General features: G+C 54.0%; 1 protein-coding gene across 1 annotated transcript in view; it reads right to left on the bottom strand.

Moving 5' to 3' along the window:
* The window catches only part of CCDC33 (coiled-coil domain containing 33), a 118,701-nt gene extending 93,619 nt beyond the window's left edge, over positions 1 to 25,082 (bottom strand). Inside the window, 5 exon segments of the mRNA XM_059057551.1 lie at positions 326 to 473; positions 23,602 to 23,877; positions 23,879 to 23,921; positions 24,768 to 24,920; positions 24,923 to 25,082. Of these exon segments, the coding sequence (XP_058913534.1) occupies positions 326 to 473; positions 23,602 to 23,877; positions 23,879 to 23,921; positions 24,768 to 24,920; positions 24,923 to 25,082 (780 nt within the window).
* Positions 25,083 to 25,674: the final 592 nt, after the last annotated feature.

The following is a 25,674-nucleotide window of genomic DNA, read 5'->3' as shown; positions in this document are numbered from 1 at the left end:
GGATGGTTTTGAGGATCCTACCCCAGGACTGGGCATGGTAAGATGGGGCACTCAGAGGCTGGGAGAGCAGCCCTTAGGCCTTCTCCTTCCTTTGACCATCACCTCCCACTGAGTCCAGCCCAGGCCTCTGCATCCAGGGGCCCTGCCCCACTGAGGTCGATTTGTGGCCAAACACTGGTCAGCTGGTTGTGGGATCACGGAGTGGCTCTTCCCTCCTTCCCCAGCCCTTTGGGTGCTCATATCCCAAATATCCATACCCTGGTTTCTGCTCCAGCTTGGACACCATCCCCTGCCCTCACTCTCAGCCAGCTACTTATACTACCACATAGGGCCATGGCTCAGAGCCATCCTTGGAGGCAGGAAGGTTGGTGGCCCCATGGAGAGTGACTGTGATGACCTCCTTATCAGAGGGAGACAGGTGGCTGATGACAGAGTCCACATTCTGGGAGGTATTCGTGGGCTCCTCTGGGCCCTTGGTGACCTGTGGGGAAAGCCAAGGCTGAGCGCCTCTTCCAGTGTGGTCACCTCCCTTTACTGCCTCCCTATAACTCTAGCCCCCTGTCGGTTCCCCTCCAAGTGGCTGTTTCCCTCTGTCAGCCCCACAGCCAGTCTGGAACTACAGGGGCAGTCACCTTTCACCCCGTTTTCTCCCTACCTCTGTCCTGCACTCCACATCTCTGTCTCCATCTTGCTTCCTCCAGTCCTGGATCTATCACGTCCTGCAGAATGAGACAGGCCACTTCACTTTTCAAGTCCAGTCCCACCTCTAAGCCTTTGCTTTTGCTGGTATCCTTGCCTGTAATTTCTAAATCCTGCCCTACTTTTGAGGTTCTAGCAATTGGCCCTCTTTGCTCCTGCAGCCTCACCCCAGGCCAGCTGTCACTTCAGGTCCCCCCTGTGCACAGCGCTTTATAGTTTACAAAGCCTCTCCACATCCATGGAGTCACCCAAAGCATTAAATAGGGATGAATGAATGTGTCTTTCCCAGATGCCTCATCCATCATCTACCCAGAAAACCCTGCGGACCAGGAAGGAGGGAGAGGTACCTGCCTGTACTCGGGGCCTCCTAGGCTGCTTGCCCCAAGCAGACATATGTGCAGGAGCTCAACAGCATCTTGTGGATTCACACGCTGGAAAGCAGAACCCTGAGCCAAGGCAGTGCAAAGTGGGAAAGGGAGGGAGCTTACCAAGGCCCAGGGCAGGCTCAGTTTGACTCTGGAGGCAGTGGGGAATCCAGGGAGGGTAGCAGAGTCGGGGTATGGACATGGGGCTGCTGCGGTTGAGGTGTCCTGTCCTCCCTCGGCACTGGCTGCCTGGCTCTCATTCCCAGTCCCGGGGGTTGACACAGTTGACCCAGATTAAGCCTCATCTGGCAGTAGGCCACCCCCCCACCTTCTGTCCCTCCCTCTGATTAATCAGCACCAGCTGATGTGAGAGGCCCTCCTGGCCCTGGGAGAGAAGCAGTGGACGTCTTCATGTTGGAGTTGGGGCCCTGGGGGAGGGCGTCACTGGGGGCTGACCCTCTTATCTGGGAAGCTTGGCATGTCAGTCCTGCATTTCAGGGCAGGCTGTGGCAGGGGTGGTGGAGTCCTCAGAGCGGGAGGAGTCCACGGAGACCATAGAGAACGATGTGAGACAGAGGCCCAGAGAAGAGGAGGGCCTGGTCCGAGGCAGGCTTTGTGTTGGTGGCAGCCCCAGCAGGCTGGGTCCCCTGACTCCGTCCTGATGAGCACTGAGTGTCTGGAGGGCTGGCTTTAAACCAGCTCTACCTCTCCCCATGGCGGGACCCAAAGCCAGTTGTGCTCTGAGAATCGGTTTCCCCAATGGAACGATGAGTGCTTAAACCAGACCGTCTGAAACTTGCCCTGCTTCCTCTGTGAGGGTCCAGGTTCCCCATACACTTCTCCCCCTTTGAGCCTTGGGGTCCCGGGCACATTTGCTTCTGACTCTGGGAAGCCTCCGGGCCGAGGCAAAGGGAAGAGCTTTTTATGGCTATTATTTCATGCAGTTCCCTGCGCTACTCCAATCTATCAGCATCTCCTGCCAGCTCTACCTTCACACCATCTCTAGAATCTGACCTCTTCTCACCATCTCCACTTGGGTTCAAGACATGGAGTTCCTGCACTTGCCTCCTCATTGCTCTCTCGTTTCTGTTTGTTCCAGCCCTCCCTCTGCACTGCCCCATCTCACAGAACAGCCAGAGTGATCTTCTACAAATTTCAACCAGACCACATCACTCCTCTGCTCAAAATCCTGCAGTAGCTCCTTGTTTCACACAGAGCCCCACTGTGGCCCGTTAGGACTATACACACTGGTCCAGGAAACTGACCTCGTCTCATCCCTGGGCCCCTTGCCCACTCACTCCAGCCACACTGGCCTTCTAGTGGTTTCTCACAACCACCAAGCTGGCTATTGCCTCCCAGCCTTTGCCCTGGCTGACACTTCTGCTTGGACTGCTCTTCCCTACATGTCCATCTCTGGCTTGTTCCTTCACTTCTAGCACGTCTGACTCTTTCTCAGAAAGACCTTCCTGGCTGTGGTCCTTGCCCAACAAGATGACTAATTAGGAAGCGAGAACATCACCCCCCTCCCCAGCCCCAGAAGTGCCAGCCCTACAGAGACTCTCTTTCCCTTCCTCTGGCGGAGGAGCCCCTCCCCCAACCCAGGACTCAGCAGAAGCCATCACCATCTGCAGAGGTGTTGAAAGCTGCCCCCTCCTCCCCTATTCCTCTGCCAGGCCAGGGCGGGAGGAGGGGGAGGGAGGTCAGTACTCAGAAGGAAAACCTGCCAGGTGGAGGGGGAAAGAAGGAGAAGCAGCCACAAAGCCACCCCCTACCCTCATAGATCAGTGTCCCACCCTCACTGCACACCCCGTAACCCACTCACTTCCCAGCAGGTTTGATCTGGTTTGGTGATATAGGAGCAAGACTAGCAGCCTAGGGGTCGAGAGACCTAGGTTTCAGCCCAGCTATGCCCCCAACTCTCTAGGTGACCTCTCTGAGCCTTAATTTTCCCACCGGGTCAATGGGGATATCTGGAACGGTTTGTAATTCAGCCTTCCTAATAACTGGCCTGAGGTTCTTGCAGTGAGGTCAGGAGAGGTAACGAATGTCCCTCCCACTCCCAGATTCCTAGGAACTGCCTAAGATGGTAGCTCCAGCCCCCTGATTGCTGTGATGAGCTCCCTAGGGCCCCAGAAGTGAGGGCCTAGCAGCATGGCAGTTGCCCAAAGGCTCTCAGTGACTCCCTGGCAGCCCCAAGTCCAGCCAGGCATTTGGCAGACCAGGCCATGAGTGGTGCCTCATCTACGTCCTCTGCATCCTCTGCAACCTCTTTGTCCTCTGTGCCTCCCCTCTGGGACAACTATCCGGGAAATAAAGCTTGCAGGGAGTTTGGCAAGAACTGCTCATGCTTCACCTTTGGGCATGAGGCCAGCTGCCGGGCTGGCGCCTCCTGGTGAGGCCTGCAGGCATGTGTCCGCTGGGCAGGCTGGGGCCAGGGCCAGGGAGCCCAGGGGCCAAGTAGGAGGCCTCGATGGGGGACAGTGGGCCAACTTTTCTGCCTTCCCCTCTTTCCTGCCTATGTCTGGATGGGAATCTGCAGGCTTCCCTCAGACATGTGCCTGCATCAGGACTGATGTCCTCTCCACGCCCCACCCTTCCCAGGCCTACGTTGGAGACTTCAGGGAACAGAAAATGTACAAGCTTGGTTACATGTGGGGGAGTGAACTGTGGGTGATGATGAAACTAAGTGTGAGGTCCTACAAACCCATCTGTAGGGGTGACATGAGCCCGAGGAAGGGAATTCAATTCCCCCGAAGACACCTCCTGCAGGCCAGGAGCAGGGCTGGATACTTACACACCACTGGTTTACTCCCTGTTAACTCATACAGCACTGCTAGGGTGCAGAAATCAGTGGGCAGTATTTCTAGGCAGAGGTTTGGCTGGTTTACCACCGCCCAAGGCCACTCAGATGGTACTGGCAGGGCAGGGTTATGATTCCAAAGCACAGCTCTCTCAGCTGCTCCACTGGGGCCTGGCATGTGGGAAGGCTCAGAAATTGCTAATTCCAATGTCTTACCCTCCAGACAGCCTGCCTTGCCCTCAATAAGCCAGGATTAGCCAGCAGATGTCCTGAGGGACTTGTGACTGCCCATCACTCAGGGCATTTGGGGATATGTGTGCTGGAGGGAGGGGACAAGGTGGGAGGGAGTAGAAAGATTGCACCAGCAGTGAAGGAGTTAATGGTCGATTGGGAAGGGACTTAAATTGGTTCTCCTGAGGGGAGAGATGGAAGAAGACAGTCTTCTCCACCCTTCCCTGGCCACTCCTCTGCCCCAGCAATCTGGGAGGCCATGGGAAGCAAGGAAGCCAAGTTCCACCCTCCAGGATGCCCCTGAATCTGAAAGCCATGCCACTGGAGAGGCTCTGATGGTGGCCAGAGGAGGGGGCACTGGGCTGGGAACAGTCATTTGGGCTAATTCACTCCAGGGGCCTCTGTTTCCCCAGCTCTATCACCAGGGCTTCGAGTTGAAAATGGTCCCTCATGTTTCTTCTTGTTTCAGCATCTAAACTTGCCTGGGAGCTATGATGGCCATGGTGAGGCCCTTCTATAGGTGAGGAAACAGGCCCAGGGACACAAAAGCCCTTGCACCAAAGCACACAGCTTAGCTCACAGGCACAGAGCCGGAAAGAGAACCAGGGTCCGTCCACCTCCACTTCCTGCTGTTTCTACTCTCCTCTCTCACCAGCCGTTCTTTGTATGTGACGTGCTTTCTCTGGGCCATAATGTATACACTCTAAAGCTCATAACCCGAGTAGCTAGTACTAGTACATGGTACTAACAATAGGAGTTGTGGTGTTTGGAGCAGTAGAGGCTTTTCAAAAGGACACAGAAGTCAAAAATCATAAAGAAAAGGATTGATATGATTACATTTAAAAATCCAAAATGGGGCTTCCCTGGTGGCTCAGTGGTTAAGAATCCACCTGCCAATGCAGGGGACACGGGTTCCAGCCCTGGTCCCGGAAAATCCCACATGCCGCGGAGCAACTAAGCCCATGCACCACAGCTACTAAGCCTGCGCTCTAGAGCCCACGAGCCACAACTATGAGTCCACGTACCACAACCACTGAAGCCCGTGCGCCTAGAGCCTGAGCTCCACAACAAGAGAAGCCACCGCAATGAGAAGCCCGCGCACCGCAATGAAGAGTAGCCCCTGCTCGCTGCAACTAGAGAAAGCCGCATGCAACAACAAAGACCCAATGCAGCCAAAAAATAATAAATAAATAAATTTATTTTTTTAAAAATCCATGCCAACTTCTATAATGGTTCAAAATTCACTACAATACATTAAAAAAAAAAAGACAAATTGGAGGGCATATCTGCAGTATATATAAAAGGATGGATATCCCTAATACACAAAGAACACTGAAACCTGTAAATATTACCATAACAAAAAAAACATGAATGGAGGACTCACAAAGAAATACTAATATGTGATATTAATATGTGACATGTAATTATGTACATTATGAACATCCTTATAGGGGATTCTACCCAGCTATCAAAAATGTTTCCCAAAGCTATGAATCAAATAAAACAAATCTGGCTCTTTCTCAGGGCTCCCATGCACCCTCCCTGGATCCCAGAATCCAGTTGGGTGGGCAGGTAGGAATGAGCTTCTGGAACCAGCTGGCAGCTTAGGGCCCCCAGGTCAGGCCGGCTGGGTGCCTGGTCCCATGTGTGTGACATTCCGGAAGGAGGCTTAAAGCAGGAGGGGGGAGTCAAGAGGAGGAGCCAGCTGTGGGTAGAGAACACAAGGAACCAGAGACACCAAAGTCAAGGGGAATAAAGTAGAAACCGCACTGGGGTCTCGGTACCCTTAGCTGTTTGGTTTATTTGACCTAAGAGTATAACTGCAAAGAGGGTGTTCCCTAGTTAGCCACTACCTGTGTACCTTTGGCAAGTGACACAGTGAAGGGCATGGGTTCAGCCTTGCCAGTTAGCACAAGTAAGGGTCATGCTGCTCTGTCCCTGCTATTTATTAAGCACCTATTATGTGTCAGGCACTGTTCTGTGTACTGGGAATAGAACAGTGACGGAAACAGACAAAAATCCCTTCTCTCCAGACATTGGAGCATTTGTGGCTGGGAGAGAGGGCTGGGCCAGGGCTGGGAGACGGTGGAGCAGTGGGGCATGGGCACTGCCAGGGCAGCAACCTGGGAATCTCCTGGAGGATCTTGGAGGATGATGCTGAGACATCGCAATAGGCTGTCTGAGCCTCTGTGACCCCCCCCAGCAACAAGAGGACAAAAACTCCTTTCCAGGCTGTGTGTGTGTGTGTGTGTGTGTGTGTGTGTGTGTGTGTGTGTGTGATATACCCAGTTCAAGCTACGTTTCTCTCTGGGTCACAGGGAGATGGGCAGAAATCACCAGATTGAGTTGATGACACCTGCAGGCACATCGCATTTCAGATCCCATGTGTTCCAGGAGTATAGGACACCTCACCGGGAAGAGCCACAGAGCCTACCTCCTTCCCCATTTCACAGCTTTGAAAACTGAGGCCCAGAGAAAGGAAGCTTCTGTCATGATTCAGGAGCAAACAAAACAAGGGACTTTGAAGGAGAGATGAGTTCATGCAGGTGCACGCCCCATGCCCCCAGGCATCACCTTTTTCTTTTTCCATACCATCCTCTTGGGGGCAGGAGTGTTTGGCCTTGTTTGCCAATTTGGGGAGCAGTCCTTGGTATTGCTGGGTGATCAATCCTGCTCAGACAGCTGGCCTGGGTACCTTGGAATCTTTGGGGGTGGTGCACAGCATGGAGCATCAGTGTGGTCTCAGGGGTGCCAGACACCAGCTCTGGGACCTGGGCAGGGGGAAGGGGGAGGGCAAGGGTCTGGCACTTTCTCAGCAGGGAGACATTCTGCGAGCGGAGGGGCCAAGGCCAGCTGGGCAGAGGTCAGCAGCTGGGCAATCGGCTCTTGGTACCACCAGAAGGTAAAGATAGTGGTGGACCTCTCTCTGCCTACGCCTGGAAAAGCAATGAACTTCTCCACCCACTTGGGTCACCTGGGCAACACTGCGTGAGATCACAGGGTGGGGCAGAAGTCACACAGACACCTGTCAGGTGCAGTGGCAGGGGAGTCCGAAGCCCTTCCCCTATTCCTGGGGCTGTGTCCTGCCTGCTCTCTGGCATTCAGTCCTCATCCTTCCTGCTCTGGGTACCCCAGCCTATCAACCAAGATTCACCAGTGGTCCTGTGTGCCCAGTCACATGCTGACCACGCTGCAGGAAAGGAGGAGACCCAGACACTGCCTGCAAGGAAGTTGCAGTTTGGTTGGAAAAACAGCTATTTCTGTTAGTGAACCTGCCACCATCCTGCCTCTTTGGATGCCTATAGCCTTCTGTTTGTTTAATAGTAATAAACACAAAGTTCAGGAGAATGGTTTCCTCATGGAGGGCGTGTGGGAAGATGGGGGAGAGAACGGGAAATAAGTAGATGTGGTATTGTAACGTTGTCCCCTTAGATTGGGTGGTCAGTTAAGAGGTGTTCATTGTATTATTGAAAATAAATGATAAATAACTAAAGAGGGCTATGTACGGGTCAACAATTGTTCTACAGTATGGACCAAAGATTATGACTGATCCAATTCTGAGCTCCACAAGTAATTATTACATAAATAACGACTCTTTATTTTTTTGTTTTTGAGCACTTACCACACGCCGGGCATGGTTCTGTCACCATGAAATGGCAAATGAGGAGTGACTGGCCCTTGGCATGGGGGTGGGGGTCTGCTCCATGGGGAGACCAGGTGTGAACTGGCCTCAAAGGATGATCAATATGGGGTGGGGTTGAGAGATGTCTGGAAGACCCCTGTGGCCTGCCCCATTCTTCTGCCAGCTGCTTTAGACACCATACGGAGGGTTCTTCCCATTTTCCTTGGTTTGGGGGCCAAGAGCAGGCCCACCCTGGCAGCAGAAAAGCTGAGGACTCACCTTTGATTAGAACTGAAAGGTCACCAGCCAAGGTCATCCAGATGGTTGGGGATGCACGCTGCGAGTCCCACTTCCAGGTTTCTCCCCTCCCAGGCCAGGTCACAAGCTAGCATGCGTGGAGAAGGCCTCAGTGGGTGGTCCCCAGTCTCCCTAGAGAGCCTCCCCCTTCCACACAGTCCCAAACAGTTTGGCAGCAAGTCGTGGTTGCGGGAGGGGACCAGAGCTACTCCAGTGCCTACGGGGGGCCATTTGTGGCTCAGTTCAGGGCCCTGCAGCAGGGCTGGGAGAGGCCAGCAGGTCTCTTAGGGATCAAACTTTAAGGAGGCACTTGGCTCTCAGGGCTATGTGACTATTCCTGTCACCACACCTCCTTAAATTCTGCACCCTAACTGCCTTGCCTGCCCCGCCCTGCAGCTCTCTACTAGCATCTGAGCTTTCTACAGCTGCAGCTCCCAGCCCATCGGCCTTCCTGCCTGGGAAGAAGATAATGCAATTGGGCGCTGGTTCCAGGCCGTCTGGCTCCAGAGCCCTAGTGAGCCCTGAGCCCTGCACACTCAGCAGCCAACAGAAAAAGGGCCTTCCCACCGCCTCACTCGCTGGCTGCCGGGCTCCCTGGACCAAAGGCCCCTGGGACACTCACTCCTGTGCTACACTAACCTTCCCTCCAGAACTGCTTACTCCTCACCAGTGAGACGGCCATCAGCCTGGGGACTGGATGTGGCTCTCCTACCTAACAATGCTATGAACCCCATCCCCCCTCCCGCGCCCAGCCTCACTGCCCTTTCCCAGTAAGGGGAACTCCGCCTCCCTAAGCCAAGGGAAATGAACCTGCTCCCCAAATGTCCAGAAGACCTTCTGCTCCCCTGCCCAGGGGACCAGCCCCAAGCTTTGATGACTCAAGGAGATTCCACTCTTAGGGGAAGCAGGTAATGATTGATCTCACAGCTAATAAGTAACCCTACCCAACCCCTCCCCTCAGGAGAGAACACTTGGTGCTGCATCATTCGGCAGGGCCAGGGGTTAAACACAGCCATTAGGGAGCCCACAGTCACTGCGCACTGGATCTGAGGCTGGCTCTTGGGGAAGGAGGGGTCCTGCTTCTTCCGCTGGCTTTGCACTGGGCTTGCTGGGCAGCAGGAAGAGCCTACCCCTCCGCCTCCCCCATTCTTTCACCACCACTTCCCCACCCCCATCTCTTTCTCTCCACCTCTTTTGGGCAGTTGAATTGGGCTTCTGGGAAAGGGAAGGGATAGATGAGGTGGAAATTTAGTGTGATTTTTGTAACAAATAGCAGCCAAGAGCTGTGTGATGTTGGTTCATATACTAACCCTCTCTGAGCTTTGGTTCCCTTCTTTATACAGTGGGGAAATCAGGCAGCTATGAGGACTGAAGGAGACAATACAGGTCAAGCCCTTAGTACTGACACTCATTTAAGTACTCCAGAAATGTTCACTCTTTTCCCTGTTAAACAGTCTTGGACTTGGCAGGTTGTCCCCAGAAGAAATGGGCCAGAAAAGTGAGAAATGTCTGCAGGGTGCAGTCTCCCCCCAGCGCCTGAGCCTTCACCCCCACCTCAGATATCCCAGCCTCCCTCTTCTCTTCCCCAGACCCACTCTGTTCCCAGCTTCCAAGACCATGCCCACAGCCACCTTTCTCCAGGCAGCCCCCTCGCCAGAAATCTCTTCTCCCCTCCTACCTAAATCCAATTTATCCTCAGGGTCCAGCTCAAGACATTTCATCCAGGAAGTCTTCCTGACCCCCCTTCTCTCCTGCTCTGAACAGTCCTCTGTCCACGGTAACACCTGCCTGTGCCTGTGTTTGTGAGTTCACTCCCGATAGGAAATAAACCTGAGGTCAAGTGCCTACCCCTCCCCGCGTTATTGGCAATTGTCAGCCAAGGCAGTTCTTTTAGAGCGTCTCTGCGCTCCAAATGCCACTTCCCCTCAGCACCAGAAGTGTATACAGCAGATGCTCACTCATTGGCTGAACGATGGCAGTCTCCAGGAGGGCCCCCTCCTCTGATTACAGTGGTGAATCCACAGTCTGCTAGGTCAGGGTCATCAGGGGCTGCTCTGACCTCACATCAGCTGAAGCTCAACCTGGGAGTTTCTGCAGAGAGATTTGGGGGTGAGTAGGGGAGGACTGGCTCTGCCTTGTGCTTCAATTTCATCTCCCACTGGGGCCCCTGGGGGCCAGTTCACACCCTACCCCTTAAGGCACTGGGCAGAGTTTGAGCTTAAGTCACTGCAGCCAGGGCTCCACTGGGGGCACCCGGAAGCCCTTCTCTCTGTGGTTCCCTCCAGCCTGTCCTCCTTCCTGCCCTTAGTCCCACCCACACCAAAGAAGCAGCCCAAGGACAGGGCCACCGGCTTCCTCTGAGAGTGTTCCAACTGGGGAGCAGGTGAGTGTGGCAGGAGGGTCCTCTCCCATCACCTATGGTGCTGGGCGGCTCCCATTTGTACCGTACATCCATTCTCCCTCTTCTCCACCCTGCACTGTGCCCAGGGGGCTGACCCATATGGCCACTTCAGTGGGTTTTGGTTGGGTTGGGTTTACGGGAGGGCCATCAGGGAGCTAGGAAGATCCTCCTGGCTGGTTCTCTGGGTTGGCTGGTCCCTCTCCCCAGGGCCACCCTGCCTGGCAGGCAGCACTCTCCATACAGCTGCCCGTCCAGGTCATCTTGCCCCCTCTTGCCTGTTCAGGTCTAAGAGACAGTGATGGCTCCTCTCATTTACCAACCCCCAGGGGACTACACTGTCCCTCTTGTTTTTCCTAAACATCACCCTCAACTTTGCAAATAGCCCCTCTAATAAATTCCCCTCAAATGACAGAATTTGAATGCCTTCTTTTTCCTACAAGGCCCCCAACTGATGCACCTCCTGCGTGAGCCCCTCTTTGTGGGCCTGAGTGCTCATCTGATAAATACCCTGATATCGCTGCCATTCTCATCACCTCCACATCTTCACACCCTGCTAACGATGAGTGAGCTCTAACTTTGTGCCAGGCGCCGTGCCCAGAGTTTACCTCACTGTCTCATTTCATTCTCACATTCACAGCCCCAGGAGTTATTGTTTTTACTCCATTTTAAAGAAGAGGAAACAGATGCTCAAAGAAATGAAGGGACTTGTCCAAACTTTGAAGCAACAGAGTTGGGATCCGAATGCAGAGCTGCTGGCTCCAAAGCCTGTGGTCATAACCACCAAAGCATATTGCTTTTTCTTTACTCCCAGGGCAAGGGGTCACATCTCTCCATCCTCCACTCCTAAAACTGGGACAACACGTAAAAGGTCAAGTTCAGAGATGAAAACACCTGACCTCTTGAATGGGGCCAGAGAGATGCTCTGTGACAGTGCTGTCCACAGACACCAAGAGTCAAAGGAGAGAGGTGGAGCATCCTGGAGGCTCACTGGGCATGGCTGGGCCAGGCCCCTGTAAACCGGGGCAGAAGCTGGAGTGTCCAGAGGAGGCCATTCTATCCAGCACAGATGGGTGAGAGTGTTGTTTGGTGGAGTCCTGGCGCTTGGGGGCTATATGACTGCGATCACGAATGGGAGCTTTTGCTCCGATTTCCAGCTAAGCCCCTTCAATGCAGCCTGTCTGATGTCTGGGTGGTGGATCCTGGAGGCACTGGGCGGCTGCCCTCTGACCTTCCTCTGGCGCCCTACTCTGCAGAGGAGACCTGGATCTGCTCAGTCAGTGGCTGCTGGGCCTAATGCATGTGCCTCCATCATGGCGTACTTGATAGTCCCAAACTTGTCACTGCGCCTCGTTTCTGTCCCTCAGGACTGACCAGCCTGGCCCAGCACCATCACACTGGGCAGCAAAAAACACCATCAACCGGCTTGGAATCCGCCAGGCGAGGCTTTAACTGTGGCTCCTCCAGCCCCAGCAGCAAGCATTTGCACAAGTCCTTTGACCAGCTGGGGCCTAAATTCCTCATCTGCAAAGCAGCAAGGAAAATCTACCTTGCAGGGGTGCAGTGAGGATCAGGTGAGAGAATGGACACCTGGCTCATGGCAGGTGGCCCAGAAAACAGAGCTTCCCCCATGTTTACGCCAGTCTGTGCCAATCCGGAGCCCCTGTGGCCCCAGCTGTGCAACGGGAGACTTGGGGTGATTGTTATGGATATGCTGTTCTCCTTGTTGACTGACACCGCGTCCCTTAGCTCAGCAGGCATGTTTATTGATCACCGCATTGAAGGAGTCCCCTCAGCATTGGTAACCAGAGCTCTTGTTTGGGGCAGCCCAGGTCCCATCATCCTGCCATGAATCACTTTGCTAAAGAAGCAACGTGGCTTTGAGGCATTTTTCTTTTTCAGAATCAATAACTCGTTAACAAAGGACTGAATAAAGGGGTAAGCAGGGAAGGCCACCTGCCATTCCCTTCCATCAGGAGGGGGCAGAAGAGGGACCCTGCCAAGGTCGAGTGGCACCAAGGTCGAGGGGTCCACTCAGGGCAGAGAGGCCTGGGGGGGGCAGTAGGCTCAACCAGTTCCCTCACCCCAACTCTTCTGACCCACAAGTCTGACCAAGTTCCTCCTCTGCTTTGATAAACACTTCAGTAGGCTCCACTGCTCTCAGGAGAGATGCTGACTCTCTCAGGAGCCTCATGGTCGGCTCGCCACAGCCCCTCCAGCCTCATTGCTGCCGATACCTGCCTCACACCCACGCTTCGGCCACACTACCCGTCTGCAGTCCCCTGAAAGGGCTCTGGTCTTTCCAGCCTCCTGGCCTTCACCTAAGCTCTGCCTGGACTGTCCTCCCTCTCCCAGCCTGAATAATTCATCGTGTTTCTTCAAGACACAAATGGAACAACCTCCAGCAAATCTTCCCTGAAACCTTCCCCCACTGCCTCCACTTCCACCCAGAGGCATCAGATCCATAGCCCCTGGGCCTCCCCCTGGCCTGGCTCATGACCCACTATTGACATTTCTGGGAGAGGGTCTGTCTCCTCTAAAGGCAGAGACTGTGCCTGGTGATGCCTTGTCCCCAAGGCCCAGGCTGTTGCCTGGTACAGAATTGGTGTCAGGTGGGCGCTCACTGAATGAGTGAGGGATGATGTTAGCATCAGATGCTTTCCTCCTCCCTGCTAGTTCCCCAGATGCCCCCACTTCAGCCTGGGACAGTGATGCCTGCTCCCCAAATAGCCCTCTCTCTTCCAGAGAACAAGCCCTCAGGGGCCTTCTTCCCCTACGCGGGCATGAATATTTGGTGTGAACCTCATAAGAAGAGCTAACAATTAACAAGCGCTTGTTATGTGCCAGGCACTATTCTATGCATTTTACATTTGTTAACTCGGTGCTCACAACTGTGTGTGAGATAGGTACAACTGTAACCCCCTTTTACAGATGGGAAAACAGAGGCAGTACCAGGAGCTGAACAGCCAAGCTTAGACCCAGGCCATGTGGCTGTAGAACCTGCATTTGTCATCACAGCCCTCTCCCTTAATGAGGTGCTTATGGGGAGTCTGGGGGTGGGGGAGACAGCCCAGAGCACCCCACTCCCAGGATGGGGCCTCAGGGCCCACTCTGCAGCTGGAATGAGCCAGCAGGTCTGAGGAGCTCCAGTTACAAGAAACTGCTTATTCAGGCTTTACCTGCTGGGATCCCTTGATTCCCTCCCTCTCATTCCCTCTTCAGCACCAGTCCCTCGTCCACACTGGCCCAGGCCCACCGTCTCTACCAGAGATCAGAGCCTCTGGCCCTAATCTCATTTGTGGCCATGAAATCGCATTTGCAGCGTATTAATGCAGCATGGAGCTGGCCCAGCCCTGCCTGTCTCCTGGAGGAGAGGAGCCTGGAAAGCAATCTTGTGGGGAGGCGAGTCCCGGAACACCCACCGACAAAAAGCAATTATGCTTTAAGAGGAAGATAAAAATAATATCCTCTGCTACAATCCCCACCGGGGGGCCTCAGCTCCACCCAGCCTCCACCACCTCCCCACAGTGATTCAAGGGAGGCTTCCTGCTGGGGGTTGGGGGCAGCAGACTCAATTCTCTCCCTCCCAGGAGGACGTGCCCCCAAGGCCTGGCTCCTCACCTGCCCCTGCATTCACCACCCTTTACCTCCCTGAGTTCCCCAAAGAAACTATGCCCTCTCAAGCCTCTGGGCCTTTGCCTAGGCTGTTCCCTCTGCCTGGAATGTAGCCCCCCAACCCTTGTTTATCTGGCAGGCTGCCATTCACTCCACATAATAATCATAGGTTAAGTTTTCGAGCATTTAGGGTGTTCTTTAAATTTACTACATATTCAATTCAACAATTCTGTCAGGGGACTATTGTCATTATTCCCATTTTATACACGAAGAAAGAGGGCCACAGAGAAGCAGTCCCATAGCTAGAAGGTGGCAGAGCAGGAATTTAAAGGAGAACATTCACCCTTTCGCCCAAGGTAAGCCCAGTTGCTTCCCCTCCTGTACCCATGACTGCAGCGGTCTCACTGTGGTGTCTTATCTCCCTGAGGGCTCTGAGAGGCCAGGTCTGGAGGAGAATCGGGGTTTAACAAATAATTCTTGGGTGGAAGAATCAACACACCTCCCTGCAGGGATAGAAGGGGTGCGGATGTGTGTCCCACTCCTGCCTCCGAGGCTGTATCCTTACCGTGGTGCCTTCTAGTTGATCCGTATTGGAATTGGAATCTATTTGGAATGCCCTCTCCTCCAGGAAGGGCTCCGGGACTGCATGCAGTCAGGTTAGCCTATCATTTAATCTTCATAATCACACTGCAAAGTAGGCATCATTATCCCCGTATTACAGAGGAGAAAACAGAGGGTCAGAGAAGTGAAGTGACTTGATCAAGAACACTAAGTATGAGGCAGAGCAGGTATCTGAATTCATGTCTGAATCCAGCGTTGATGTTTATCCACAGCATCTTCTTGGCAGTGACTCACTCTCACTCCTCAGATAGGGTGGGTAAGAGCTTAATTCTGTGCTGGGGCTATTTATGCAACACTTTTTTCTAAGTGTCATCAGCCAACTCCAGTAGGCCAGGGGGTTTGCCTGGGGACTCTGAGTCACTGACAGCCCCAACCCCATCCCCAGTCCTACTCCCAAACCACCCGGCACAACAATGAGCAATTGCTGTTAGGGTCAGCTTAACACTGAGTAATCTGTCTGGGCTGGACTTGGTGTGAGATGGGGCCACCAGGAAGAAATCTGTTGCCCCAAATGCTTGCTCATGAGCCTGTCATGTTGCCTAGAAAGCCCATTGAAGAATGAGTCTCCCTGGGAAAGAACGCTACAAGTCATTCCCTCCTCTGTGCTGATTTCTGTATCAGAAAAAGCAAAATATACGGTGGGGACGTGGATTCTAGCCTGGCTTTGCTACCGAGTCAATAGGAAGCCATGAGTAAATGGTTTACTTCCCAAGGGCTCAGTTTCTTGCTCCAGAAAATGGATATTATCAAGGCTAACCTGCCCACCTCCCAAGACCCATGCAGTGCTCTAATGGGCTTTGTAGCTTCCCCCTTTGCCAGCCTGGCTCCAAGCAGCCTGGGCAAATGGTATAGCAAAGGGCTCAGAGCCCGGGAGCTGGCACCGACCCTCCATTCCCTCGGCATCCCCCCTGCAACTCCTCATCCCACAAAGGTGCTCTCTCCACTCCATCCTTTCTCTCTGCTTGCTGTTCCTTCACACGCCTCATGCTCCCACACCTTTGCTTAGCCTGTTCTCTCCGCTTGAAAACGACTCTCCTCAGTCCCTACTGGAATCGCACCCATTCTTTGAGGCAGGGATCAGATGTTCCCCATTTGTGAGGTGGGTTTTAACGAACCAAGCAATTCTCCACCCTCTTCCTCACCTGAGCCTCACAACCTCCGTGTCAGTGGGTACTGCTCTGCCCACTGTACAGATGAGGAACTTGAGGCCCAGGGAAGTAAGTGATTTGTTCAAAGTCATACAACTGTTATGCAACTGCAAAATGGAGTCCTAAATCAAGGTCTTTTGATTCCCAGTCAGAACTGGCTTTCCTACGGCAGACTGAGTCCTTGATGACCACCCAGCTCATGCCCATCGCTTCCTCCCCAAGCTCCAGCAGCCCTCACAGTGAGCTTTTTAAGTCATGGTCTTCCAACTCCTCCTATTTCCTCTCCCCACCTAGCCTGGTGGCTCCCCAAGGGCTGGGAGATCAGCTACCTTGTTTACTGCTGGGGGAGTGGATGGATGAATGGTTGGATGGACAGATGACCACTGTCGGCCAAGGGAGGTTGAACCATTGGACCCAAGGGCAGGCTGTCAGATCCAGGTAGACAAAGGATACCCCTGACTCATCCTCCAGCCATCCTGCTGGCCTCAGCTGTGCCTGAGCCCAGGGACTCTGCAGAACCAGCCGGGGACCCAGGCTGGGGTGTCTCGGCTGACTCCTGATGGGCCAACCCCTCACCAGGGCCATGGCAGGCCAACTGGGCACTGTCAGCTTTCTTTCCCTGCTGCCCTCCCCCACCTGCTGTTTTATTACAGACCAGTTATTAAAGACTGGTTTCATATGGGGTTTTAATTTAACCTCATACATCACACATATCATATCCCCAAAGCTTCTTTCTCCTCTGCTAGAGGCTGCACTTGGAGGGTTTGTACAGAGATAAGCCAGGAGGGTCCCAAGGAGGTATGGGTCTGTGTGGGGGAGGGGGTGTGCCCCATGTATGTCCATCAATGAGTTGGTGTGAATCTATCATTGTGATGTGGGGAGTGGGTCTCTGCATGTCCAGGATGTGGTGGGTTTGTGTATATCCAACGTGTGTGTCCTTGTGTGTCTGCACGCCTGTGAGAGTGGCTGTGTTCCCAAGTGTCTGTTGGGGGAACATCTACTTTCCAAGGGTGTGAGCAAGGGAGAAGAGAGAAAGATGACCCTAAAAGGCATGACAACTGGACCCTCCTGCCCCTCCTCCCTCCTTTCACATGAAGGTAATTTCTGGAGATGAGAAGGCTACCATAGTCCCCCCTGCCCCCTCACCCCCACCCCGGAGCCCTTCAGCTGCTGGGCCTGGGCTGGCTGGGAGGACATCAGAGCCGGGTACCCCCTTCCTCTCCATTTCCCCTTCACCACACACATATCACACATTCACACACACACACACAGAGGGCCTCCAGGAGGTGTGAGTCAGCAGCAGCCCCTGGCTGGGGTGGGGGAAGGCAGTGATGGGGGAGGGGCAGCGGGGCCATCTGGTATGCTCACATACAACAATCTGCTAATGGAGTTTCTTCCCAGACCAGCGCTCAGGCATCCAGCCTTCTCTACCCTGAAAACTGGTACCCGGGTCCCAGAGACAGTGGGCTTCACAAGTTCCCAACACCCTTCCCATGGGAGGCCAGCTAGGCAAGTAGGAGCTACCCTCTTTTCTAGATGCAGAAACTGAGGCCCAGACGCATCTGCTTTGCCTAGTACAGACATCCCAACTCATTACTAGAAGAGCACTTTTTTTTTTTGCGTTATGCAGGCCTCTCACTGTTGTGGCCTCTCCCGCTGCGGAGCAACAGGCACTGGACGCACAGGCTCAGCGGCCATGGCTTACAGGCCCAGCCGCTCTGCGGCATGTGGGATCTTCCCGGACTGGGGCACGAACCCACGTCCCCTGCATCGTCAGGCAGACTCTCAACCACTGCGCTACCAGGGAAGCCCTAGAAGAGCACTTATTAAACCCTGCCTGCACGGCACGGTTAACCGTGTACCAGCTCATTTAATTTTCCCAGCAACAGAGGGCATAGGAATTGCCCTCCCCCATTTTACAGATGTGAAAATGGAGGCTGAGGGAAGTTATATAACCTGCACAAGGTCACACAGCTACTAAATAAATGTTAGAGACTGATCTGAACCCAGATCCACCTGACCCCACTGTACCTGCCTCTCACTGCAAGTTGGCTGAACCCCAAATGCTCCTGTAACCCACCCGTCTGAGCTCTAGGCACCGACTCCAAAGGCATATATAGAGACTTGGAAATCAGGCAGGCGGGGTGAAGAGACTGGCTCAGGCAAGGACATAAATATGGGATCCCCCCAACTTACATATTTTCAGGTCATATCCACTATACCCAGGGACTTTTGAGGCCCTTCAGAGGCCCCTGTGGGCAGAAAGTCTTTCAGGGCCACCCAGGAGCAAGAAGGGACAGCAGGCAGCTTGCAGGGTCATTGTGGTACAAATAGCCAAGGGCCTTTCTCTTCCTGAGGGTCTGGCCGCGTCCCTCACCGCCCCTCCCCCCCTCCCTGGGGCCAGCCCTGGCCAGCCCCGCCTCTCCTGCCAGTCTCAGCTCTCGGCGACTGGTGGATGGGTCTACACCCCTCCCTGCATGGGTGACAGCGCCCTTTGGGAACGTCTTGACAGTGCCTTTGTTCCCCAGAAATAAAAGAAAATCGAGCTACAAAGGGAAACCTCAGGTAGCTTTTAACGGAGCTCAGCCGCCTGGGGCAGAGTGTGTTTAAGCTGGAGGCAGTTGTCACAGGAAGAAGGGGGGGAGCCGCCCGCAGTCCTCCCCCACCCCCCTCGCCCCCTTGATTGAGTTTACACAAGGAAAAGGCTCTTCCAAATAGCAGCAAAGGAGAAAAATCAATGAGAATTGATAGAGAAATGTAAAGCAGCCGTGTGTGTGTGTTAGGCACAGCAAAGTATGCTGCCTGGACCCAGGCTGACCTGCTCTGGGACCCAGGCCAGGGGAGCGGGGGCTGGGAGTCATTCCCCGGCACGTGCCCGTGGAGGGGTGCTGGTGGCTGGGGGAGGGGCAGCAGCCGAGTCTCTCACTCGAGTTAAGAGAGAGATTAATATATTCAATCCACTCGGGGTAATTGAGGGAACAATTGGAGTGTTTTTCTAAAGCCCGTAAAACTGCCTCATTTGCAAGGAGGAGCTGACCTGCTCACATCCTGGTATGTGATGGAGCACAGGAAGGGAGGGGGAAGGGTGACATTGGGGCCCCAATATTGAGGGACTGGGGCATTAGCTTGGGAGGGGGTTAGCAGTCCTGATCTAACCTGTTCTCACCTTTCGCACCTTGTTAGTAGCAGTCCAAGCCTCTGTTTCCCCACCTGTGAAATGGGCTGTGGGCATCCGCCTCCACCATGAGATTGGATGCAGGAGGGAAGCCGACACTGACCCTGAAGGTCTGGCACTGAGGTGTAGGGGCCTGAGCAAAGAAGTACCCAGCTCCCCCGCCAGGCCAGCTCCCCACCCCCACCCCAGATGAACCAGGCAGGAATGTTAATGAAATCCAACAGTGTGTGCGCCTTTCCCCACTAGAACCATTCCCATCTCCAGGGCAACAGAAATAGTATATACAATAGTGCGCAATAAAAGGCAGAATGAATTGAAAAGCAGAGCAGGAAGGGGAAGAGAGTGAGGGCCTGGAGTGCGCTGGCCCGAAGGCAGAAAGACACCTGGGGATGGAAGTGTGCGGGTCTGGAGATCTAGGCAGAGCTGGGACCCGAAAAGGATGGAGAGAATCAGAGACGGGGGTGGGGGAGGGGAGGAAGGAAGGAACAAAGGGACACAGACGCAGAGACACAGTTTCGGGGACCGCAGGCTGCAGCGACGCCAGGAGAGCCACTGACTCCTTGTTCCCCTCCACTCCTTTTTATGAAAACCCCCCAGCCTGTTGGTGCCAAAGCCATAATCAGAATCCACAGGATTAGAGCCAGGTGCTCTGCATTTGGTGATTGCTTTATTAGCTTTTTCTTCTATTTTTTTCCCTTCCAGGGCAAAAAAAAATGTTTTAAATGGAAAGAATTTTTTTTTAAAGACCCTTGAAAGCATCATTTAAAAGGCTCCTCGGGAACAGAATCATTTCCTTGAAACAAAACTGCGATTGTTTGCAAGAGGTAAATGCAAGGGAGGGAGCCCACCTCGCCCCCTTCTTCCCCTCCCACCTCCTTCCCCTCCCCCTTCCCCTCCCCCTTCCCCTCCCCCCTCTTCCCCTCCCCCTCCTTCCCCTCCCCCTCCTTCCCCTCCTTCCCCTCCCCCCTCCTTCCCCTTCCCCTCCCTTGTGGGAGGAAGCTCCAGGGCCTAGCATGAAGGAGCCCCCACGATGGCTCACAGAGTTACCAGCAAGGAATTTTAAAGTTCATGTTTCCCAAAATTTCTTGACTGGGAATTTTCAGTCCACAGTTTCCCTCTTAAACGGCATTGCCCCACAGGAGTTTGTCCTCATGCCTTCAGGATTTCTTAGAGAGGTGAGTGAGGTACGGGGAGGGATTGCGGCCCCTGATGGCCCTTTGGCTCCCGGTCCAAAGCTGTTGTGGCCTCCCCTGCTCCGTAATTTCCCAGGAGGCCTCATATGCCCTTAAAAGAGTTGAGCGGGAGTCACCCCCAGGGGCTCAGCAGCCAGATTTGGCCTGCACCTTGCTGCTTCCCTCATCCTTGGGGACCTACTCTGCCCGGCACTGGACAGGCCACCCTTATTCTGGTCAGATAAACTCTCTGGTGGAGCTCCTCCCAGAAAGGAAGCCGCTAGAGGACACTGTGCAGCTGGCAGGAAACCTGGAGCTGGTTCCCTCCCATGCACAGTAAACTTCCCTCTCCAGCCACTGCCTGCACGGCCCAGTCCCCCAACTCGTGGGTCAGGGCCAGAGGGAGTGATCTCTACCCTGGAGTCTGTTACGTACCTGCTGGAAATACTCATGGGGGATAAGCCCACACTACCACCAACCCCCACTCCCTCCCCACGCCCCCACCTCCCCATCTCCCCACACACAAAACAGGAAATGTGAGTACTGAAGAAGAGAAGATGTTAGCTCAGGAGAATTCATTGTCCCAGCAGAGTCTCCAGGATTTCTGGAATGCTATGACCATGGCTATGAAGCCTTTGAACCATGGCAGAGAAGCAAAGTGATTCAAAGTCAGTCACTGAAGCTTCACACGGAGCCCTGCCTCCTGTTCCCTACTCACTCTGATCACTGCATTAGTAATTCCCCTGCCCTCTGACCCCGCTCCACACTTACCCCATCTCTCAACCCATAACCATCATCAGTTCTGGATTAAAAAGCTGACACACAAGTTGGAGAGCAACTTGTGAGCTTACAATAAAGTTTGAAATTGAATAGATTCAATGGTTGAAATGCTTGATGCAGACAGGACGGAGGCTAGTTTGGAAGGGACAAAATCGATGCAGGGAAGACTTCCTGTATGAGGTGGCCTTGAGTCTATCCATTGGCATCTAGAGCCTAGAAATCCACTCCTGGCCTTGAACTGAGTATTGCTGAAGTTGGGCTACACTCAAGAATGCAGTTCCTTCCTCTCCATCCCTCCTGCTCACTGCCTTTTCCCCTCACCAGCCCCACCCGCCCCAAGATTGCTTTCTCCTCCTCTTCAGTTAAGAATCAAAGAGAGCTGGGTTAAGTACTTCCCTCCTGGGCTTCATTTTCCCTATCTGCAGGGAGGGGAGGGAGGATGGTTTTAAGGATCCCTGTGGTTCTAGGCCACATCCACTTCCCCAGGGAGCTGGCCACAGGCCCGGAGGACAGCCTGCGGCCCCACCCCGCGCTGAGAGCCTGGTCATGGTACTGTCCTACCCACTGTGTCTTTGAGCCTCCAAAGATACCAGAAACGTACCCACCCCCCTTCCTCAGGCTGAACTGCTGGATGAGTTTGCCTGAGCTGAAAGAAACAGCCCCTCTATTCTCCGAAGGACCCCTCTCCGTTGTCTGTTCCCCCCTGGCTTCCTGGCCCTGTTGTCAGGGCTGTGATGGCTGACCCCACCCCCAGGAGGGAAGCGATTTTCCTCTCCCTTGAAAGCCATTTTCTTGTCTTGGTAGAAGCAGACATCTGACACTTTAAGAGGGAGAAGGCAGGGAGATGACAGCATTAAATAACAGAAATTAGAGCTGCCTCAGGTGGCTCAGCCATCTCACAGTCCCCCTTCCCTGCAGCAGTCCCACCCTCCCTCAGAGGCATTCAGAGCTGCAGCCTGCAAAGAGCTGTCCACGTGGCCCCTGACTCAGGTGGCAAGGGCATGCTGGGACATAGACAGCAGGGAACTGCTTCTCCCTGAGCTCTGAGCTTCTTGCATATCTAGTCCTGTAACAAACTGTAGAACATGTCCGAACCCAGGTATCATCTGTCTCACTCACAAGCTCACCGCTGTATCCTCAGCACCCAGCACAGAGCTGGGCATACAATAGGTAGTCAAAAGTATTTGTTGATCGACTGAGTAACGAATGAATAAACAGGGGCCAAAGTAGTCCATGTAACAGACTGAGACCTGGGCAAGAGAAGTCGGTGCCTGGTCCCTGGTCCATCCTTCCAGTTCTCCTGGCACATTCTACCAGATTACTCTCTCTAAACCACGGGTCAGATTGTCTTTCTCATGCACAAACCCCTCTGGTGGTCCCCCATTGCCTCCTGAATTGAATATCCACCTAGCTGTTTTGTCACTGTTCCTGATTCCTTCCACTTTCTCCCATCCATTAGCCGTCTTCCAGCCCAACTCAGCCCACCACAGTGGGCTCCACTTCAGCCCAGACCAATGCGCTGTGGGGTGGAGGTGCTGCAGGAGAGCCAGGCACCTTTGGTTGTAAACTTTTGGTTTCAACCTCAGCTCATTCTGCTGCCAGCTAAACCCTTTCCTTTTCAGCCAGCTCATTCTGGTCCCTCCTCCTTGGAATATGCTCCTCAAAGTCCAGAATTGCCATTCCTAAATCTTACCCACCTACCATGGGATCTGATAGAGTCAGCACTTAACAAATGTTTGATGGATGAATGAACGGATGAATGAGGGAATGAATGAATGAAAGATTCACCTCAAAGGACATCTCTTCTGAAAAGCCTTTCCTAGGCTCTGAAATCAGACCCACACACTTCCTCATCAGAGCTCTCCTTCCAGCACATAACTTGTGGGACCATATGATGCCCACAATATGCCAGACTGTTTTCAAGCCAGGTGGCACCTTGAACCCGGGGTTTGACCTAGCTTTGGATTCCATGCACTACTGTGCACTAAGGTCCCCAGGAAATGTTGTTGGCATTAAATGGAATCAGGCATCCTTGGGGATGATCCTCAGTTTCTCTACCTGTGAAATGGGCTGCTTGCTTTACTAGTGTCTGTCTATACTGACTTCGAGGCCCACCAGACACACCGTCTGGTTGCAGAACACTATCACCTTGGGGAACCTTCCTCAGCTCGGACAAGGACTAGACCCTCTCACCTGGGCCTGAGGCTGCCAGGGTCCTGGTTCAGGGCTGAGTCCCTCCTGGCCATGGTGGGAGCTGGATGGGCTTGAAGATGGGCACAGAGAGACTTCTGTCTCCTGGTCACTCCAGGCCTCCCTCAAAACCTGGTGAGAACGTGCGAGAGTGAGTTTGAGGACTGAAGGGTCTCAGGGGACACTCACCCACGGCGTGGAGAAACCCCACCCAGTGATGTCCTTGATCTGTGTGGCCTTGGCTCCATTTTCTGTCTCCTCCTTCAAACTGGGAGTCCCTGCTGCACCCTCAGACTGCTTGTTCTTAAGAACTGAATGAGGCAAGCTTGGCAAGTCCTGCTGCTCTGCTCAGTGAAAGATTGTGGGGACAGCCAGGCTTATCAAAGACACAGGTCTTCTAACTGGGGGAGCAGTGATGCTAGAACCTGATGGGGACCCAGGGAACACCCACCTGCAGCCTGGGCAGCTGGGGCTCTGGGCGCAGTGGCATTGGTTCTGGCTGGCTGGCGCTGGGAGGGCAGTTTGTGGCAGGAGGCTGAGGGGCCCAGTGCATGTGGAAGGCCACCCTGTAGGCCAGACCCCCGCAGTGGCAGGCCATGGGGTCTGCACTGGCCCGGAGCAGAGCCAAGTGGCCGCAGTAGTGGTGCGGGTCCTCATGCTCCCAGGCCGAGAGGTTCATTCGGGGTTGGTCTGGACAAGGGTAGATGGGAAAAATGGCCTCGCCCGCCTGCTGGGCCGCCCTTCCGGAGGCCCCGCTCAGCCTTCAGGTGCAGCTGTGCGTCGTGCTGTCCATCATTCTTGCAGAAAGCTGGGTAGGGAACAGGGGTCTCAGAGGTGGTCTCTGGGGTCTCTCTCTGCCTCCCACAGGGGATGAGGAGGACAGGCAGGGTCCCTGGGAAACCCTGACTGCCCAACCTTTGAGTTGAAGCCAGGCTTGGTTTCCATGTGGATGACCCCCCTCTCAGGCCCCATCCATGGCCCCCTCCCTTTACTGATGTGGGGAGTGGAGGGCTCTTAGCCTGTGAGATGGTCCTGGGTCCTGCCACCCAGAGGGAGGAGTTCAACCTGATTCTGATCTTTGACCACATGAAGGCCTGGAACTTTGGTTCCCTATTCCTGCATGTGCCTCCTCCTCCAGGAAGCCCATTTGGATGTCTTCACAGTCTAGGCATGGATCTTCTGCTGTTTCCAGGTCACTTAACTATTCTCTCTTTGGAATTCCTGCCTCTCTACCTGAGGGCTGGAATCTTCCTGATGGCAGGGCCCAGGTCTCCATCTCTCTGTCTACTGTGCATGCGTACCCACAGTCCAGTGGCTCTAAGGCTACTCAGTGTGATGGCTGGTGGGACTGGCCCCAAACCTGCTGTATGCTCAGCTCTTACAAATTCACAAAGCCATTCCTCAGCTGTCGTTTCATTTCTTCCTCACCCGATGCTGGGTGACCAGTGTCAGCATCCCCATGTCATACTGAAGGAGGCAGGGGCTCACAGAGGGTCAACTTGGCCCAAGTGACACAGGCAGAGCTTTGGGATTCAATCTGGAGCTCTGCCCCTGTCCCTCCCGGTTCCCCTGAGGCTCCCTGGAGTCCCTGACAGGGGCCGGGCAGGATTTGCAGGGTCCCTGTCTCTCTCCGGCCTCCACCCTTACTTCATACCTTTAAGCAAAGTAAAGACAAACTTGTTCCTGGTGAGGGTGAGGCTCTGGCCAGGGTCTTTCTGCTCAATGACATCAGTGACAGCAGAGCAGGCAGCAAGGGGGTCCCCATCATTCACCTGCAACTGCACCCCAGCCCCAGAGCCGGCCTGCCGGGGCCTCTAGCTGACAGGCGCAGGGCGTATCTGCCCTCCTCGTTAAACCCCACGCTCAAGACCCGGAACTCCAGGTCCAAAGTCTTTTCATCAGCCTTCAGCCTCTGGCTCAGCAGGGATGCAGGGACCCAGGGTTCAGGCCCCCTGAAGGCCAAGCCCATGTCAGGGACTGAGCCCCGGGCTGAGCGCTGCCCCCTCCCAGCCACGTCCCTGCCTGGGCCCAGTCTGAAAGCCTACACGCTGGGCGCTCAGGGCCACACCCCCACGTTTCTCTGTTTGAGGAGAACCCAGGTAACAAGCCAGGAAGCTGGGCCCATCCCAGGGGAAAAAGGCAGCAATGGATTCCTCCCATTTAGCTTTTGTTCATTCAGCAGATATTTATTGAGTGTCTACTGTGTGCCAGGCACTATTTTAGGCATCTAGAATATAGCAGTGAACCAAAGATTCCTGAAGCTTATCTTCTAGTGGGGGAGGGAGGTGGGGACAGATAAAGGTAAACACTAAATATAGAAGGTAAGTTAACTCTGATGTCTGCTAGATGGTGATAAGTTCTATGGAAAAATTGGACCAGGGTCAGGGATAAGGAGTACCAGTGTGGGGAGCACACAGGTATGGGGTAATCAGGACTTCCCATTTCCAGGAGAGCCTATCTCCACATGCCTGTTCATTCCCTAGAGTTCTTGAGTTGGGGGAGTGTCTGTTCCCTTGGAACATACCCTTAGCACCTGCTTCTAGAACCAGTTTGTTTACCTT

This window comes from Kogia breviceps, chromosome 3 (genome assembly GCF_026419965.1).
Source record: "Kogia breviceps isolate mKogBre1 chromosome 3, mKogBre1 haplotype 1, whole genome shotgun sequence".
In the NCBI taxonomy this organism is placed as follows: Eukaryota; Metazoa; Chordata; class Mammalia; order Artiodactyla; family Physeteridae; genus Kogia; species Kogia breviceps.
This window is presented reverse-complemented; position numbering and strand designations above follow the sequence as displayed.